Here is a 21,000-nt window from a genome sequence, read left to right as displayed (position 1 = left end):
CTGCCTGCCTCTCTACCACGGCTATGTTCGCAGCCAGGTGTCCCTGGAGAAGGAGCATGTGGTGTCCACAGACGCAGTCAATGCCTTCTGCGCCCACTGGACACCGCATTTTGATTTAATGTTTCAAGTTTCCTTTGGACTTTGGTTTCTGTTTGGGCCGTCCCCCCTTTCTTTTTGGGGGGCTGCCCCTCTTAATTTGTCCCTAAGTTAATTTGAGTTCATTTTACTTGTTGGGTACATGAAAAGAACTACTGAATTAGTCAGTTCCCTAGGTAGGCTGTTCCAATCAGCTACTATGTGGCAAATTGTCCAGACATGTCCTACCCACAAAAGCAGAACATATCCAATCTGACCAATTACTGCCCTTTCAATTTACTCTTATTCATCAGCAAAGTAATGAAAAGTTTAGCCATATTGTGATATGATCTACATGTATACAGTGTGATGGATTGGTCCCATGAACTCTGAATTCAGTTTACAACAGGAGCTTTTGTAGAAGTCAGATATGTATATACAGAATCCCAATTAACCTTGTCTTTATATTATTTTATCTTCAAATAAAGGACCCACATGATTGTTTTGCCAATCCTCATCATGTGATTGGTACATTTACACTGAATGAAAACTTATCAGTTGATAGTGCTATTAAGTGACACTCAACAATAAGCAGCTCATTAGTGCTGAATTCAGGTTCCAAAGGGACACACAGCTGCTGACCTCATTATAGCCTTGATCAAGATGTAGATGAAAGAGCTGAATTCCACAAGTGAGGTAAGAGAGTCTGACCTTGCCATCAAGGCAGCATTTGACCAAGTGTGGCACCAAGGAGTCCCAACAAAATTGAAGTGAAAAGAAATTATACTTATGATAAAGGAAGTATTTTGTGGCCAATCATCTCAACCCCAGATCATTGCTTCAGGAGTTCCTCAAGGTCACGGAATGGGTATAACCATCTTCAGCTATTTCATAAATGATACTGCCTTCAACATAAGGTCAGAAATGAGATGATCGCTGACAATCGTGCAGTGTTCAGGAGTACAACACTCCAGATGATGAAACCTGCATGTAGCAAGGCCTGGATAACATTCAAGCTTGGGCTGATAAGCAGAAAGCAACATTTACATCATACAATTGTCAGACAATGCGAGAATCTAACCATCTCTCCCTGACATTCAGCAACATTTCCATTGCTGAATTCTCTCACCATCAGTATCCTGATGACAAACCATTGACAAAAACCTAACTGGATCAGCCACTGTAACTGAATGACTGACCACCAAGTTTTTAAGTTTATTTATTGGTGTCACAAGTAGGCTTACATTAACACTGCAATGAAGTTACTGTGAAAATCCCCTAGTCGCCACACTCCGACACCTGCTCAGGTACGCTGGCCATGTTAAATTCTCCTTCAATGTACTTAACCAGCATGTCTTTCAGACTGTGGGAGGAAACCAGGGCACTAGGAGGAAACCCATGCAGCCATAGGGAGAACATGCAGACTCCACAGAGTGACCCAACCCAGGAATCGAACCCAGGTCCCTGGCACTGTGAGGCAGCAATGCTAACCACTGTGCCACCATTCTTCTATGTAGGTTAGAGGCTGGAAATTCTGCAGCAAGTAACTCACCTTTTGCTTCTATAAAGCCTGATCACTATATACAAGGCAGATAACTGATGTGTGGTGGGATACTCTCCATTTGTCTGTATGAAGGTAGCTCCAGCAACACTCAAGAAGCTCCACACCAACCAAGACAATACAGCCCACTTGATTGGTTGATTCCAGAGTTGAGAGCGTTGGCTTATGAGGAGAGACTGGGACTATACTCATTGGAATTCAGAAGAATGAGGGGAGATCTTGTAGAAACATATAAGATTATGAAGGGAATAGATAAGATAGAAGCAGGGAGGTTGTTTCCACTGGCGGGTGAAACTAGAACTAGGGAGCATAGCCTCAAAATAAAGGGAAGCAGATTTAGGATTGAGTTGAGGACGAACTTCTTCACCCAAAGGGTTGTGAATCTGTGGAATTTCCTGCCCAATGAAGCAGTTGAGGCTACCTTATTGAATGTTTTTAAGGTAAGGATAGATAAATTTTTGAACAGTAAAGGAACTAAGGGTTATGGTGAGCGGGCAGGTGAGTGGAGCTGAGTCCACAAAAAGATCAGCCCTGATATTGAATGGTGGAGCAGGCTCGAGGGGTCAGATGGCCTATTCCTGCTCCTAGTTCTTATGATTGGCTCTCCATCTATCACCAAGGTCATTTTCAAAAGTTCTGGTAGTAAGGTCCTTGCTGAGCTCTAAGATTGTAGTTGTGGTTGCAGCAGGTGATGGAATTAATTAAGGAGCTCCTTGCTGAGGTGCAGCCATCTCACAAAATGTTTCTTATTGAGCTTTATGTAGGAGAAGATATGACACCCTGGAAAGATATAGCTTACTACATGGCAGTATTTTTTCCTTAATTCTCCTTCCAGCAGCTTGTCCTGCTCTGCTCATCCTTCAAGCCATATGGTATTTAAAGGGGAATGCCTACTAAAACACCCATATAAGACCACAGGACATAGCAGCAGAAGTAGATCATTTGTCCCAGCGAGGCTGGTCCACCATTCAATGAGATCATGACTGATCTGATATGATTATCCTCAACTTATACCTGGGAACAACTGCCTAGTAAGAACATAAGAACATAAGAAATAGGGAAAGGAGTGGGCCATCTAGCCCCTCGAGCCTGCCCCGCCATTCAACCAGATCATGGCTGATCTGAAGTGGATATTAAAAGCCTTGCAATTAGTAAGGTCCCCTTCAGCACCTGCCACAACATTCTCTGAAGACTTTCACAACTTTAAACAAAATATATTAAACATTAAACATAAGCATGGCAGAATCATAGAATCCATACAGTGCAAAAAGTGGCCATTCAGCCCATTGAGACTGTACCAACTCTCTGAAAGAGCACCCACCGGAGGTGCCTCCCCTCTGCCCTAACTCTGTAACCCCATGCATTTACCATAGCCAAAATGAGAAAATCCCCCTTACAAAAAGGAGCAATTTAGCATGACCAATCAACCTAACCTGCATATCTTTGGAGTGTGGGGGAAAAAAACCAGAGCACCTGGGGGAAACTCACGCAGACACGGGGAGAATGTGCAAACTTCACACGAACAGTCACCTAAGGCCAGAAACCAAATTGGGGTCCCTGGCATTGTGAGGCAGAAATGCTAACCAGAGCGCCGCCAAAAAGTAATCAAACAGCAACTAACCATTAAGTAGTTGATGTTTCCTTTAAAAGGAAAAGATGACCATGTGCTCAGTGATATCAGGTTAAGAGAGACCATTAGCAGGAGGATTGACTTTCAGGATGGTACTGTTGTCATCAAACCAGCATTGAACTTTGATTGACCTCATGGCCTGCTTTCTTTGCATACTTCCAAAGCCATTCACTGCTCATGTACCAATATGGCATCCAGTGTGATTCTCCTCAAGTGTGCCTGTGCATTGCAGATAGCATTTTGGAGTGCTATGTGCACTTTATTGCTGAATAATGGGTGCAAACAATCTCAATTTCTCACCGGATATTTTTTGTTGAACTGATGCAAAGAGAAACCCTTCTGAGGATTTAAAAATACTTGCACATTTAAAAATGGCATCACTGTCAACTTTATCCATCTGTTTACAACCCGCTGAGTGATTCTAACTCCCAAATAATAAGCTAATAAAAATGATAATTTGAAATGTCAGCAGCAGTTGTGAGTAGAGTTGCCAATTCTACTTGTATGACAAGAGTCTTCATTACCTTATCTCCTGCTACCAACTGTCCATTGTGAGCCTTCTGCCATTTGTCATTTGATATATCCAACCTTCAATGCACCCCTTCCCACAACAATTAGAAAGAAAGAAAGCTCTTCATTACCCCTCTGGATGATGTCTCGACTGTCAGTCAAACAGCCATTTTACGACCTTCATTATTTTTATAACTAATGAACTAATAAATAATTAATGTTAAAAAGAGAATTTTGAAAGAGAAACTTTCGTTCTCGCCCAGTGATTTTCTCCCAGCTTGTTCAGAGACACCAAGGCAATCCTGGAGGGGTTGGCAGCCCTAGTTATGTGAATGATAAGTGATCTTGCCTGCAAAAGTTGAATGTATCCTGGAATACGATGAATAGGTTGAAAGGTCAGTGTCAGCAGATCTGGCATGGCCTCAGAATCGTGCTCCTGTGGGAAGAGACATTAATTGTCAAACCGAATCAACATGCACAACCTCTCTGGGGCTCAGTAGGAAGTAAAAGAAAGGAAAATACATTATAAGTAAAAAGAAAAGAGACTTGAATATTACAGTGAAACATACTTTCTTTCCAAGGATACTTTAAAAAAGTGTTACATTTTAAAACCCAAAACTCCATAAGATGAACAGTTATGATTTTGTTTTTACAAAAGCTAGATCCTCCTTCTTTCCTCTTATTTCTGTTCTCTAAATCTTTTTGTTTTGCTGAAGAATGGTTTCAAAGGCATTGACATACCTCCAGTCCCTCTCCCCACTAGCCACTTCTCATGTGAGTGCATACAATAACTTGTCAGCAGACCATTCAACCAGAGAAGCGTCACAGTCATGGCTAATGTTTGCCCTCACCTGGTATCTGTCTACACAGAAGGAATCAGTGGTCATTGATCAAGAGCGGGAAATCCTGATCATTTCCCTCAATCCCCCAGCAAATCTTCAGAGAGAATTTAGGTTTGGGGCAGGGGTGGCATCAGGGAAATGGGGGTCGGGGTAGTGGGGTATGGGATTAGGTAAGTTTGGAGGTTTGTGGGGTATATGGAGGGCTAGAGGAGTCAGGATTCGAAATGTGAGGGGTAGTCACGGGGGTCAGATCTAGATTAGATTTTAATCTGTCTAACACGTCCTTAGTAAGGTAAGTAAGTTGGAACTGTCCAAAGTCTCCAATCTAATCAGATTTGCTGTCAAAAGCTAAAAGCAAATTATTGTGGATGCTGGAATCTGAAACTAAAACAGAAAATGTTTAAAATCTCAGCAGGTCTGGCAGCATCTGTAAAGAGAGAAAAGAGCTGACGTTTCGAGGGTCATCTGGACTCAAAGTCTTGGAATGCTGCCGGGATAGTTTCCTCGAACAGTGTGTGTTGGAGCCGACGAGGGAGCGAGCTATCTTGGATCTGGTGCTATGTAATGAGGCGGGTAGAATTAGGGACCTTGTGGTGAAGGATCCTCTTGGGGAGAGTGATCATTGTATGGTGGAGTTTCTGGTGCAGATGGAGGAGGAGAAAGTGGGTTCCCGGACACGCGTACTTTGTTTGAATAGAGGGGGGTACGGTAGGATGAGAGAAGAATTAGCGAATGTGGACTGGGGGAGCATGTTGGAGGGAGGGTCTGTTGAGGAGCAGTGGAGGATCTTTAAGGAGATCTTTCTTGGTGCTCAGTGGAAATTTATTCCGATGGTCAAAAAGGACAGTAGGAGGAGAGGTAATAAGGTAATAAGCCGTGGATAACGAAGGAGGTGAAGGAAAGTGTTAAACTAAAAGCGGAGGAATTTAGAGTAGCTAAGAGTAGTGGGCGAGAAGAGGATTGGGAGAGGTTTAAATGTCAACAAAGATTGACAAAGAAGTTGATAAAGAAGGGTAGGAGAAACTATGAAGCTGGGCTAGCGCTTAATATAAAAAAGGATAGCAAGAGTTTTTATAAATATATAAAAAGGAAGAGGCTGGCTAGGGTGAATGTTGGTCCTTTAGAGGATGAGAAAGGGGACCTAGTGGTAGGGGATGGGGATATGGCTAAGGTATTGAATAACTGTTTTATTTCTGTCTTCACGGAGGAGGACGTGAATAATTTGCCGGGTGTTAGCGATGGAAAGGTGGTAGGTCTGGAGGGTCTTAATGACATTACTGTTACTAGAGAGGCGGTGCTCGACAGACTGGAGGGGCTGATTGTGGACAAGTCCCCAGGACCGGATGGAATGCATCCGAGGGTTCTGAAAGAAATGGCAGAGGTGATAGTGGATGCCTTGGTGGTTATTTTCCAAACGTCGCTGGATTCCGGGGAAGTGCCGGATGATTGGAAAACGGCTAATGTTACGCCGTTGTTTAAGAAGGGTGCCAGGCAAAAGGCGGGGAATTATAGGCCGGTTAGTTTAATGTCTGTGGTAGGTAAAATGTTAGAATCTGTCATTAAGGAGGAAATTGCGAGGCATCTTGAAGGGAATTGCTTGATAGAGCAGACGCAGCACGGTTTCATTAAAGGGAAGTCGTGTCTGACAAATTTACTGGAGTTCTATGAGGATGTGTCTAGGGCGGTGGATAGAGGAGAACCGGTGGATGTGGTCTTTCTAGATTTTCAGAAGGCGTTTGACAAAGTACCTCACAAGAGGTTATTGCAGAAGGTCGAGGGACATGGAGTTGGGGGTAGGGTGTTAGCGTGGATAGAGGATTGGTTGTCAAATAGGAGGCAGAGAGTGGGGGTCAACGGGTGCTATTCGGATTGGCGGATGGTGACTAGTGGAGTGCCCCAGGGGTCGGTGCTGGGGCCTCAGCTTTTTACCATTTATATAGATGATCTGGAGGAGGGAACCGAGTGTAGGGTGTCGAAATTTGCTGATGACACCAAGATTGGGGGAACGGCAAATTGTGCGGAGGGTGTGGAGAGTCTGCAGAAGGATCTAGATAGGCTGGGCGAATGGGCCAGGAAATGGCAAATGGAATTTAATGTTGGCAAGTGTGAGGTGGTCCACTTTGGTAGGAAGAATGGTAGGAAGGACTATTACTTACGGGGCGAAAAACTGCAGCAGGCGACGGTGCAGAGGGACCTCGGGGTCCTTGTGCATGAGTCGCAAAAACCCAGCTTGCAGGTGCAGCAGGTAGACAGTAGGACTAGGGGGCACAGCCTCAAGATAAAAGGGGGGCGGTTTAGAACGGAGTTGAGGAGGAACTTCTTCACTCAAAGGGTGGTGAATCTCTGGAATTCTCTGCCCGTTGAAGTGGTGGAGGCTGCCTCGCTAAATATTTTTAAGACGCGGGTTGATGGGTTTTTGATAGGAGAGGGGATTAAAGCTTATGGGGAGAGGGCGGGAAAGTGGAACTAAGCAGCGACAGATCATCCATGATCTTATTGAATGGCGGGGCAGGCTCGAAGGGCTGGATGGCCTACTCCTGCTCCTATTTCTTATGTTCTTATTTTCTCTCCTTACATATGCTGCCAGACCTGCCGAGATTTTCCAGCATTTTCTCTTTTGGTTTCAGATTTGGCAACATTTGGGAGGATCTCAAAGAACAGCTTATCCAAAGTTCAAACTATCCAAGAATTCCCAGGGAGTCAATGCATTGGGAGTTCCAAGGGTTCCTACTAAATTAATAAGTTAAAGTTCATTTATTAGTCACAAGTAATGCTTACATTAACACTATAATTAAGTTACTATGAAGTTACTGTGAAATAGTGTATCTAACGAGGCATGTCTGAACTCTGACTATCTGGAGACTGGAAAATCTGGGTCAATATTTTCATAAAATATCCAGCTCCATTATGTGTTAGTAATTATTGTTAAAATTAGATGTACTATTTATTAGATATGATCAGATCTTCACAAATGTTATAAAAAGTCTTTGACCTCAGGTTGCCTTGTAAGTTTGAGAGAATCCATGCTGTAGATGTTAAGCATTGACATGCATTCAGGAAGCTCCTTTAGGTAAATGATGTAATTGTCCAAAAACTGGTCCTATAAGAAAAAAAAATTAAAATGCATTTGCAGTTTAGAACAAAAAACAAAGAACAACACAGCACGGGAAACAGGCCCTTCAGCCCAACGAGCCTGCGCCGCCATCTTAACAATGTATTTTTCCTACACCTCCCTTGACCCATGTCTATGCTTATGGTACCCCCATTGGAAACCAGATTCGGGGGAGTATAATTTAGGGACAATTTGTTACACCAATCAGCCTAAGAGCACATCTTTGGGGTGTGGGAGGAAACCGGAGCACCTGGAGGAAACCCACGCAACCACAGGGAGAATGCGCAAACTCCCACAGACACTAGCCCAAATCCATGTATCTGCACAGCTAGCAGTGATAGTCACTGAGCTGTTGTGGTGCCCATCTGCTGGTCCAGTTTTAAGCATACACAAATGACACGAAGTACTAGGCCACTCTCGAAACATCCAAGAGCAGCCCACGCGTGACCCACCGTGGGCATGCCCCTCATTAGACAACAAGGTGGACCGACGCATCTGCAGAGTAAAAGAGACAAAACATCAGCACCTGTAGCATTAGATTTCCAGGAATGTCCCGAGGCTCTGACCCTTATTTAAAACCGTCTCCTATAACCCTCCATCCCTGTTTCGCTCATCTAAGTAAACCTTAAACAAGTCCAGCATGCGTGCCTCCACCACCTTACTTGGTAGTTTACCACTTAAGAAATAAAATTGGTTAATTGTTAAACAGACTTTGCTGTCAGAGAATGGATAGGTTTGGGGTATTTGTTAAAATGTACCTTTTCTCTTCATCTCAAGAAATCCTCACTTTTCACCATCAAGAACCATCCTACTATATTGTTACGTACCATATCTGGTTGGTGGCAAACCAGGACTTAATAGAATTGAGGGTTATAGGTAAGCCTAGTAGGTATGGATATCATCTGCGCAACTTGTGGGCCGAAGGGCCTGTTTGTGCTGTAGTTTTTCTATGTTCTATATGTTCTATGTTTTGAATAGTACGAGGGTGAAACATCAGCAATGAACAGTGGAGAATCTTGTATCTGACCCTACCCTCTGGTTGATCACTCTCTAGTTCCACTTCTGAACTGTGTGGTCACTGTTTGTGACATTCAAGCAATCTCCAATCCAGTGAAAAGACTTAGCCGTTACTTCCAATGGAGTGCCAATTGAGTCAGGTTGTTGCTCAACTCAAAAGTTCTTAACTTGAAGTCCAGATGAACCTATCTTGCCCAACCTTCTGACTCAGGGCGAGTGAGATCAGGGTAAAGCAGCGCATTCTCTGGGCCTAGTGTCAAGGTTAGCTGTGTTGAAGGTAATTGGCCATACCCCATTTTTATACCACCAACTGGCATAAACCAGGTAAATTTAAAGATCTAGTCAAGTTTAAAGGTCTTTGATAAGGCATGGAGAAGGTACGTGCACTAGGTAAATGGGTAGGATTTGGCAGGGGTTGGGTCGAGTTGGGCCAGGCCAGGTTCTGCAGGGGGTGGAGTGAGGTCGAGTTAGGTCAGATCAGTTTAGGCCTGATTTTGGAAGGGAAGTTGGGCCAAGCCTTAATGGAGAAGATGGATCAGGTGGAGTCTGGATTTGATGTGGATGTTGGGCTGTATCTTGATGGGGAGGGCTTGAGTTCACCATGCCTTGATGGAAGATGTTTGGGTTGGGACTTGACGGGGAGTGTGGTTTGAGTCAGAGTCGAGTCTGGATGGGCCAGGCCATGTGGGGTTGGGCTGGGAATGAACAAGCCTGTGGGGCTGTAGTCAAGGATTGGGAGAAGTCCCATAGGGGCAGATGGCAGAGTCTCATGGAAGGGGTGAGGAGTAGTCCTGTGGGAGTGTGGTGGACTCCCATGAAGGTGGCAATCCTATGGAGTGCAGGGGGAACAGCCAGAGAGGTGACTGTGTCCCCTGGTCATTTGGGGGTGCAAGGCGAGTTCTCTGGTGGTCAGTGTGGGTCACTCATAATAGTTATTCAGAAGTTGGAAGTGGTTTCAATTCTTCTAACTTTTTTCTGGTTAGCTATTGAGGTAACAGAGTGGGAGCCATCCAAAGTTTGGAAATTGATTTTAATTATAAGGTGATTGTCTGAAGTTTCCCCTGGGCTTTGATGGATCCTTTGGTCAGCACCAGCTACACCAGAGGTGTTGATTCTGCACAGACCTTTTCTTCCTATAATGATCCTAATTTTTATAACCAGTTTTTCTGATCCAGGAAGAATAGCTCAAATCCCTGCCTAAGGAGTTTGAATTTTTCCGGAACATCAGATGCTTTTCAATCCACCTCTGGAAATTTGGCTTCCATAGCCTAAGACTTTTATTCATGTTTACCTCAAAGTAGCAAACCTTGCTTTATAATTTGCTGCAGCAAAAACAGAAAATGTTGGAAATTCTTAGCAGGTCTGGCAGCGTCTGTGGCAAGAGATTAGAGCCAACATTTCAAGTCTAGATGATCCTTCATCAGAGGGGGACAAGTTGGTGGAATCATTTTAGTCACAGAATCCCATGGGACAAAAGTTCTGATGAAGGGTCATCCAGATTCAAAACGTTGGCCCTAATCTCTCCCCACAGTTGCTGCCAGACCTGCTGAGATCTTCCAGCATTTTCTGTTTTTGTTTCAGATTCCAGCATCTGCAGTAATTTGGTTTTATCTATGTTGCTGCAGCATGGGCTTCAAGGTTGCAGGTGGAAGGGGCTCTGGACAGGGTTGACTAATCAAAGGAATTCATGTCAAAACATGACACTGCACTGATATCTGTGGCTGAAACTGTTGCTGATTTTTTTGTCTTGCCAGTTTGGGCAAAACCAGCAGTGCACCAAATTTGTCTTCAATCCCTAATTGATGTGAGAGCTATGATCTGGCAATGGTGCTTAAGATGGAGCATTTGACTTGAATTGTTGTTTTCAGCTGCTGACCAATGCTGTTGACTCACTACTGGTGCCAGCATGTTGCATTATCTATTACATTTTAAATACAAATGTAATTAAAGAGCAATCAGAGAGGTTGAACATAGAGCTTTATGGCAATTTGTTACTGCTTCAGCTTACATTTGCTAATCGACTGTGCAAGAGGGCTAAATCATGTGATATTTCATCACTTTGCTTGATGTCATTTATATTGGCATAAATAAATGATTTTATTTAACATATTAGCATAACTCTAATGCAACAGCATTGCCAAAGGTGCACTTGCCTACTTCAGAGTGAAAATGAGTCTTTGATATATAAATTTGGCAAGTCCTGGATTACTTAGAGTTAGTGCTGACAGTACCTGAGTACTTCTCTCCATGAGTAAAGAGAAGATCAGTGATTCAATTTTGCTGTCAGATGAAAAAGGAGAAGAACTTGCATTTATACGGTGCTTTTTACAACCTCAGGGTGTCTCAAAGTGCTTTGCAGCCAGTGAATTACATCTCCTAATGACCAGTTATTCAGCAATAGCAGAGGGCCAAATGCAGGTATTTTAGAGGTATTGTTGATCAAAGATTAGTATAAGGAGAGACAAGAGAAAAACATTGCTTTTAATAAACCCAAATACTGTGGACAATAGGGATGGAATTTTCTACCACACATACCCCAAGACCGGAAATTCCCACCCAAGCTCAATGGACCTTCAAATGGTCCGCCAAATTTTCCGTCTCACTTGCTATGATTCCTCTGGCAGGAAGATGGGAGAATTTCAGCCAAGAAATCTAAAATAAAAACCGAAAGTTCTGGAAAAACTCAGCAGTTCCGATAGTACCTGTGGAGAGAGAAACAGAATTAACATTTTGAATCAAATATGACTCTTCAATTGATTCTGTGTTCTGAAGAAGAGTTATATTTGCCTTGAAACATTAGTTTTTAAAATGGGAGACAATTTGCATTTAAAAGTATCAATAACAAAATAACAGTTATCCTCGACTTGATGAGATCCAAATAACTTTTTTTCTAATTCTAAAGTGCCCACTATCTTTGGCAAAAAGAACTGAAATAATCAGCAAAGTGCCCTATTCTAAATTATATAAAAGTAGATCTCATTGAATAAGATACTAACATTTCAAAGTAATTAGTCTCTTTTAAAAATAAAACTTTGGTGCTTTTCTGAGATACCATATTAGCACATTGCTGAATTACAGAATGTGGATCTTCCTGAGTTATTTCCCATGAGTTTCTGACCTTAGCCTGGCTGACTGGGTAACAAATCAAGTTGGAGGCAGTACTTTTAAAAAGAGGTGATAATATGGAAGAGATAAAATTTTACTGTGACAAAATTTTACAACCCATTCAGAAATATGGGTTACCTTCTCTCTCGTTCATGTAGGCTAATATTACAGAAAGGCACCTCACATAAATTTAAAAGAAAAAATAATTTTATAAAATATATAATACATAAGTATGAAGAAAATTAGATATCTTATTATTTGTCAGATTCTTTTTTTTAATTTCCCCGTATAATGTTTTCCTGACTGTATTTTATTAGTTTAATTCTTTGAGGCTGTCTCGAACTTATCTTTATTCTTCTGCCCCCAGCACTTTCACTTTTCATTTTGAAAGTGATGGAAACCTGTTTAAAAAAGGGTTAAAAGATTGGCTTTCCAGGTAATAAAAAGCTTAAATTGTGGTCCTAAAATAACTGAACACCATTCAAAACATATTTGTCTGGGACACTGAACAAACAATTATACTGTCTCTTACTGGGTGGCTTGGACACATAGCAAATATAAAAAGAAATAATTCCTCACTATTTATTTTTATCATTAAAGCAAATGCTCTTTTGGGAAGACATATTTAACAAGCTGGCTCCTACACTACTTTTACTAGTTTTATGTTTACCTCATCATTGTTCAGCAACTTCAGGAAGATATCTCCCACAATGTCTTGCCATTGCCATCTGCTCATCCTCTCCTCTAGACTACACAGCAGAGCAATGTGAAGTTGGGTGAGGGGTCTGAGGGAACTGGGTAAAATATTGCTGCAAAGAAAAGGCAGTCACAGAACAATTGATCAAAACAAATTGTGTCAACATGTCGCGTATCACAGATTTAAAAACAACTTCCAATGCAGGGAAAGATCCAACTTTAATCTCTGTTTAATGTTAGCTCTCAAACTTTCCTCGATGGAATTTTACAGCCAACTCCAGGATGGGTGGCAGGTGGCCATAAAATTGGAGGTCATGTTGTCAGGCTCCGTGCCAATTGCGTACGTGCCTTCACTGGTATTTTAACAGTGGCAAGGGTGACACCAGGCAGCCTTCCCACCCTTGTGTTAGTTGAAGCCCTTAATGATAAACTGGCCATTTAAGGGCTTCCTCATGCTGACACTGGTATTTTACCAGTGGAGGGAGGTGTCAAAGCCACATGGCAAGGCTGCTGGAACAGTGCATTCCCAACAGTTCTGAAAGGAGGAAGAATAAGTTACAATAAGAAACTGATGAGTTTCAGTTTCAACTCACTGGGGATGTAGGGGAGCTCACAAAGAACAAGAGGAAAATTCTGAGGAACATTCACATTGTTAGGATAGAGAGAGAGAAAGACAAAGAAAGAGAGAGAGACATACAACTGTGCAACACCTTGCAGACCAACAGAACATCCCAATGCATGTTGCATTCAATACTTTTGATGGTAATTGCTATTGTAATGTAGAGAAAATGCAACAGCCAATTTGCACATAACAAGCTCTCACAAACAGCAATGAAACAAATGAACAATTAATCTAATCTTGGAGATAAGATATATGGATTTCTTGAAACATCAGCATAGCTGCAGACGCTGAATTGTGATGAAGGGTGAGGTGATGTGAGTTGCTATTCATGGATAATTCAATTGTTGAAATGTTATTATCTTCTTCCATTAAGCTATTGAAAGCAATCCAAATGTCCTAGATACACAGCTTATTTATTCATTATTATCCATTCATTGTGGGCACAGAGGAGCACTCCTGCTCAAGAAAATTTAAAATAGACATTATGATAAATAAAGAGTGAGATAGTGATTGAGTGGCTATTTAACAAAAAGCCATTTATCTAGTTCATGATATGTTTTGCAATTTTTCATTGAGAGAGAAATTCTTTTGCCAAAAAAATTTATAAGGATTCTATGCTGCAACTTTGTTTTTAAAACAGTGATGAGTACTTGCTTCCATATATTCAGTGCCACTGTCTTCCTTAACTTCACCAAAATTCTAAATGCCAAATTTATTTCTCACCACCTGACAGTTACATAACTGAAGCACCTGCCATCTCTGAAGAGCAATCAAACATTGCTGCTTTTAGTAACTTCAATTCTTAGAGTTGAACTCATTGAATGAGATTTAATTGTAAATAATGAACACAAATACATCCGGAATGAAGCTGTAATCAGCTTCACATTTATTTCTAGTGCAGTATGTTATCATCTTTCCATATGTGGCTAAAAGGTAAAATCACCATAGTCCAGGATGACCATAGGTACTGGCTGGTGATGATTTAACCTATGGATCATCACACCTCAGATCAGGGTGCAGTTGGGAAGGCAGGACCATCATGAATAACTTCAGCCAGTATGAGAACTGAACCCTCACTGTTGGTATCACTAACCAGCTGTCCAGCCAACTGAACTAAACCGAACACCAAGGTAGTCTTCAGGAAGTTACCTAGTGGTTCTTAGATTCCTAGCAAGGCTAAAAGAGACCTCATCAGAAATAATGAGCATTTTGTATCCAATGGTTTCAAAACCGTACCTTCTTAATATTTCTTTCCATGCTTTGGACTTAGTAAGAGTGAGTTATTAATAGCAAAATAGCTTATGACCAATGTCAAGAGTAATCGTTAACTGCAACATTCCAAATTCATTTTGCTTTGTTGCTAAACTGGAGTTTCCCTCAAGGGGCAGGAAACAGAGAGGGCTGTGCCTTATCTCCTCAGTTATTGATATGATTTTCACAGAGTGGCCAATTAACTGCCAGAGGGCATGTTCAACATCTAATTAAAGATAGCAGGTGGGCTCAAGAAACTAGAGAGCAGTTCAAATGGAGTCACCGTATTTCCAACTTTTAAAGTCATTGAGTAAAAAATAGATTCAACAGTCAAATAACTGCTGTGGGGGAGGGAAGGGATCTGTCCCCAGTCAGGCAAGGGGCGCCTTTAGGTTTGCCTGGAGGGTTGGCCTTCCAAACTGCTGCTTGTTGTCTGCCTCATGCACCTAAACTGTCCCTTGCTCCCTGTGGGAACCTGGAGACTGACTGGAAAATTCTAGATGGCCTCTGTTAATTGACCTTAATAAACTGAATTGGCCACCTGCCACATGTGGGCCCCAGATCCTGTGTTTGCAAAAATGACCTGGAGGTGGGATAGGTCCAGAGAACTGGCACACAAGCTATTGGGGCTAATTTTCCTCTGATCTTGTCTCTGACAGGAGGGTGATAAATCCAGCCCACAGTGTTTGGAATTTTACATATACCAAAAGGACTACTGACATGATGTGCACAAGGCCAATGAAGCATTGTTCTTGAAATGACTGGAGAGTTGCCAGCCATTCTGATTGGCCAGCAGCTGTGCAAGGAAGGACCTCCATCTGGTGATGGACAGAAGTCCCACATTCTGCCAATCGATGTTTGTTAGAACATGAAACAGCATCGGGTTTTCAACAATACATAGGAAATGTAATAAACCCTGAAGCACTGCTTCCTACCTGGCTCAACCTGAATTGGTGGCCAGATAGAGGGGTAATGTTGGTGTCAAGGTAGCTTCACTATCCACAAAGTTCAACTGGTTGAAGATATGTTTCATGCAAGGCGGGTTCTTCATATTAACGGATTTTCACAGTAACTTCATTGCAGTGTTAATGTAAGCCAACTTGTGACACTAATAAATAAACTTAAAACTTAACTTAGATTGTCAAACAAACTATCTGACAACAATGGAGACATTAAAAAATGTAGTGGAGAAGTTAGTGGTGAGTTTTGTTGCTATACATGTGGAAGCTGACACCATGGGCTGGGTTTTACAGGGCACTGTGCTCTCCAAACACCACCCCCCTTCCTTGGAGGAGAGAATCCATTTACAATTCCAACAGTTCCCCACAACAATTTAATAATTGGAGTAGTGTTAATTACTTTAAAGGCAAGACATCCACCTCTCTCCCAGGAGAGAGTGCTATTTTAGAGACCAGCAATGGCCACTGGTGGGACATCAGACAGTGGCTTCATGGAGATGTTAACTTCAGATTATGAGGCTCCAGTTGGGTGGGTTGAGCAATGAAACATGTGAGAAGCTTAATGAAGCGAGCAAGTTTCATTAATGGATGAAGAAGAGGAAATTTGAAACTGAAAATTGGAATTGGTGTTTTTTTTTGTTCATTCATACACTTAATATTATAAACCTAATTTGTAGGACTGTGTTTAGTTATATGAGAAGTTATCACGGATTGAGAACTTGTGTAAATTAGGGAAAGTATTTTATCCAATAAAATTGGTGAGATGATGGAAGTACAAAATCAACAGTTATTAATTAAACAAATTGAAACATTTACACACAATCAACAAGAATGAAGTAACTTGACAAAAAAGAATTGTAAGACAGCAACTGCAATGTGGGCATAATGAAAATTACTCATTATATATGAAGAGGAAGAAATGAGGCTGGGTCCCAAAGATAGGGTTTACATAATTTATCAGTGAGATGCTGGACTTATGACAAGGAGAAAACATCAGTCAAACTTATATGCAAGAGCTATCCTTTGAGGAAACAGCACAATGTGTTTCAGTAAAGAATGATCAGGACCCATGAGCCTTGCAGGTCCCAAACTTGAGATGACACTATATGAATTCTACGTTTTACTTGGGATTGACTGAAAGCATTCTATAACAAGTGAGATATTATAGATTGTTAAATTCTTCTCATTATATTTGTCAGATTTTATTGATCATCATTTGTAACTTTTTTGAAATTGTTTCTAGTGCACACTTTACCAATGAGCATTTGTTGAAAATGAAAATAAAATGAAATATTGTCACTAAAGCTTGAAAACTGTCTTAAGTTATCATTTTTAAAGATATTGCAAACTGTACCTCAAATCTCTGCTCTTCAGTATCAGATTCTTTCCACTCACATTGATATTTGTCTTCAGAATTAATGAAAGATAGAATGTATACATTCTTTCTGACTTCAGTAGTTCCATAGCAGCTTGGTGCCTTTTGACTAGAACGTGTAGAGGCAGAGAATGATTGGTTGTAAAATGTGTTTGGTTACCTTATTTGTTGTTATTTTAATAGTTTTCGTGAAACATTCATAACTTCGGCCGTAATGTGATTTACAATGTGAAACAAAAATGTTCATAGTTCAAAATTTTGTGCTTCCCCCAACACCCACCTGGAGTTTTGACCTAATTTCTGATACCCCAGTCAGACTCCCCTGCCCACTGGCTTTCCCTGCACATGACCCCACCATCTGGCTCCTGCCAATTACCTTTCCTCCTGGCATTTTTTGTTCCAGCAGTTAGCTGCAGTGCCTCTTCCGGCTACTGCACCACTGTTTCTGGAATGAGTAGAGCGCTGCCAGCCAATCTGATTGTATTTGTTACAACATGAAGTGGTATAGGGCCTGATGGAATTGGCAGGGATGCATTCCTTGTGCTTCCGGCCATCCTGAAAATTCAGACCCTTGAATCACATAGCACAGGAAGAGGCCATTGGGTCCATTGTACATCTTTGAAAGAGCTATTTAATTAATTCCACACTTCTATAAATTTCTTCTTTTACTCTAAGACTATCCTTAACATTCTTAGTAAGCCAAAGAAATCTTGCTGAGTTTATTTTTCAGTGGAATATATTCTTGTTGACCTTCTTGAATTTTTTCTTTAAATGTTTCTGTTGGTAACTTAGTGTTACAACTTTTAGTCTATTTATTTCAATCAATCTTAGCAGGCTCACCCCTCATACCTACATAACTGGCTTTGTTTAACTGAAGATTCTTGTTTGGGATTCAAATATATTGCTCTCAAACTTAATATGGAATTCAATTGTATTATGATCACTATTTCCCAGTGGTTCTTTAGTTATGAGATTCCTAATAAACTTTGCCTTATTGCACAATACTAGATCCAAAATAGCTGTTTTGTTCAAGGAAATTCTTGTGAAAGTATGGAACAAACTCACTTTTCCAAACTACATTCACCAACTTGATTGCTCTTGTCCATATTGCTTAAAGTCAACCATATCATCATACTGTGTATGTTACACGCTCCAATAATTTTGTTCTCAATGCTCAGACCAATGGTATAACTACTGCTAGGGGGCCAGCATTGTATGATTCTTGATATTCCTAATCTCCACCCATATTGATTCTATTTCCTGTCTTCCAAGCCAAGATCCTTTCTCACTAATGCCTTTTCTATCAGGACTAAATGTTGTGTACCCTGGAGTATTTATTTGCCAAACTTGATCATCTTGTAACCATGTCTCATAATGGTGATTAGATTGGAACACCTATTAGTGTCACTAATTAATCTGTCTTTAATGCAAAGGAGGTTCACCAGGATGTTGTCTGGTCTCAAGGGTGTTGATGATGAGGGGAGGTTGAATAAACTAGGACTGTTTTTACTGGAAAGACAGAGGCTGAAGGGAGACCTGATAGAAGTCTACAAAATTATGGGAGGCATAGACAGGGTGGATGGTCAGAGCCTTTTTCCCAGGATGGAAGTATTAAAAGCAAGGGAGCACAGGTTCAAAATGAGAGGGGGAAAGTTTAAGGGGCCCTTAGGCCCAAACTGGTCCATGCTGACCAAAATGCCCATGTAAGTTAACCCCATTTGCCTGCATTTAGCCCCTATCCTTCTAAACTTTCCTATCCATGTATCTGTCCAAATGCCTTTTAAATGTTGCCAATGTCCCTGCCTCAACCACTTCCTCCAGCAGCTCCTTCCACATATCTACCACTCTCTGTGTGAAAAAATTGCTCCTCAGCTTCCAATTAATTCTTTCCCCTCTTAAGTTAAACCTATGCCCTCTAGTTCTCAATTCCCCAACCTTAGGAAAAAGACTGAGTGCGTTCACCCTATCCATGTCTCTCATGATCTTACACATTATATAAGATCATCCCTCAGGTACACACAGAGAGCTCTGTGACCAACAGCGTGAAAGAAGATGGCTCCGTAAAGTCATCTCAGTCTAACATTTTGAGGTTCTACAAATTCTTTTATGCCAGACTGTATGAGGCGAAGCCAACAGACAGCATTGCCTCCCAGGCTTTCCTGTCAAATCATCATGGAGATCTTAAACAATGGCGAGCGGTAGAACCTGGACAGATCATTATCTCTGGATGAGCTGACAAAGCTGTTGAGTACTTTCAGATGAGTAAAACACCCAGAAACAACAGCTTATGGACTGAGTCATACTCAATGTTATGGGGCTGGATCAACCTGCTGGAAGTAAACAAAAGCAGGCTTTTGGAGAGCGTGTCAGAATCCATGAGGAAAGGCATCATTACCCTTACCTACAAGCAGAAGGGGGAAGGGAAGAACTTAGAAATTGGCGACCCATCTCACTGTTGAACATGAACTACAAAATTCTAGACAAGGTCATTGCCAACTGGGACAAGTCTGCTCTGGAGGCGATGATCCGTCCTGACCAACCTGTGCTGTACCCGGCAGGAAGATCTCTGATAGCCTTGTGCTACCTAGGGATACAATCGCCTACAGGTCAGGCCAGTGGACACCTTCCTCATCAGCCTAGGGCAGGAGAAGGCATTTGACAGAATATCGCACACCTAAATGATGGATGTGCTCTCCAAAATGGGGACTGGGAAAGGAATTCACTATTGGATCTAACTGCTCTACAGACATCAGTAGCACAGTCTGAATCAATGAGTGGGAATCAGAAAGCTTTCAGTTGAGATCAGGAGTCAGGCAGGGCTGCCCTCTCTCTCCATCCTTTTTTGTGTGTTGCATTGAACCCTCTGTCAAGTCCATCAGAAAGGACCCAGGCATTAAAGGAGTTACGATCCCAGGCAGCAGAGGCACAAGGTCAAAGCCTCCCTGTACATGAATGACGTGGCTGTCTTCCCAGCTTGGGTCACTGTCTGTGTGGAGTTTGCACATTCTCCTTGTGTCTGCATGGGTTTCCTCCGGGTGCTCCGGTTTCCTCCCAGTCCAAAGATGTGCAGGTTAGGTTGATTGGCCATGCTAAAATTGCCCCTTAGTGTCCTGGGATGTGTAGATTAGCGGGTAAATGTGTAGGGATGTGGGGATAGGGCCTGGGTGGGATTGTGGTTGGTGCAGACTCAGTGAGCTGAAGGGCCTGTTTCTGCACTGTAGGATACTATGAAATATCAACTGCTGCCAGAGGGTCATCAACTCGGTGAGAGTTGCTCTTTGGCCTGCCCGAAACTTGCTGATCTTCTAGTGCAACGAACTGTCCTCCACTGAGTGTTGGAGACTGGCACATTCCAAGGTCCAGGACTACATGCTGAGCGACGCTGTCAAGCTTGGGATAGCCGTATCAAAGGCACAACAGGGAAAGGCCACCGTTAATACCTTTCAAAAGACAGACCAAGGGGCCAGTAACTGTAAAAAATAACTCTCTGACTGTATAACTATGTGTAACTGTGTAAAAGCACCATGAATGCAATGTGATTAATGTATATAGATTGATAAAGAACTCTGGATTGTAATGTAATTTATGAAACGATTTTGAACTGAAAACTGTAAATTTTGAAGTTAGGGAAAATGTAAATGTGACCATTTTTCACTGTTGTAATGATTGGAAGTGTCTTTTCCGTGATTTTTTCAGCTTATTTATGAATTATTATCAAGGGGCCACACGGTGAAGCCTTCCATTGTTTGCTGGAGCTGAGAGAGAGCTAAGATTTTACCTGTTAAAAACCTGTTTAAAATAAGTTTAAAGCACTTTACTCTTTGTAGAACTGTTTAAAGCATTTATTTATTGTATTTACTGCTTTAAGAATTCTGAGGGTGTGGTGAAAAGGCATTTGTGGACCAGCCTGCTTTAATTATCAAGGGGCCACACGGTGAAGCCTTCCATTGTTTGCTGGAGCTGAGAGAGAGCTAAGATTTTACCTGTTAAAAACCTGTTTAAAATAAGTTTAAAGCATTTATTTATTGTATTTACTGCTTTAAGAATTCTGAGGGTGTGGTGAAAAGGCATTTGTGGACCAGCCTGCTTTAAATCAGCGCCAGGTTTAAAAGGAGGCCTGGTGTAGACAGCGGGCAGCGGAGTGAGGGGGAAGCAGAGTGAGTTAATAGGGCTTAATATCAAAAAGGGCTGGAAGGAAAAAAGGCCAGGTGAGTTTGTTTGAAAAAAAACAAGGAAAAAAAATTT

At 41.7% G+C, this 21,000-nt stretch overlaps 1 protein-coding gene across 1 annotated transcript in view; it reads right to left on the bottom strand.

The window, feature by feature from the left end:
- Positions 1 to 4,125: 4,125 nt before the first annotated feature.
- The window catches only part of arhgef33 (Rho guanine nucleotide exchange factor (GEF) 33), a 69,509-nt gene continuing 52,634 nt past the window's right edge, over positions 4,126 to 21,000 (bottom strand). Inside the window, exons 8-12 of the mRNA XM_080200169.1 lie at positions 16,735 to 16,864; positions 12,523 to 12,661; positions 11,351 to 11,449; positions 7,611 to 7,718; positions 4,126 to 4,212 (exon numbers count right to left, since the gene is read on the bottom strand). Of these exons, the coding sequence (XP_080056295.1) occupies positions 11,387 to 11,449; positions 12,523 to 12,661; positions 16,735 to 16,864 (332 nt within the window). The 3' untranslated portion in view covers positions 4,126 to 4,212; positions 7,611 to 7,718; positions 11,351 to 11,386. The remainder of the gene's footprint in view (positions 4,213 to 7,610; positions 7,719 to 11,350; positions 11,450 to 12,522; positions 12,662 to 16,734; positions 16,865 to 21,000) is intronic.

The sequence above is a fragment of the Carcharhinus amblyrhynchos genome, chromosome 12 (genome assembly GCF_965287045.1).
Source record: "Carcharhinus amblyrhynchos chromosome 12, sCarAmb.v2.hapA, whole genome shotgun sequence".
Taxonomy (NCBI): Eukaryota; Metazoa; Chordata; class Chondrichthyes; order Carcharhiniformes; family Carcharhinidae; genus Carcharhinus; species Carcharhinus amblyrhynchos.
This window is presented reverse-complemented; position numbering and strand designations above follow the sequence as displayed.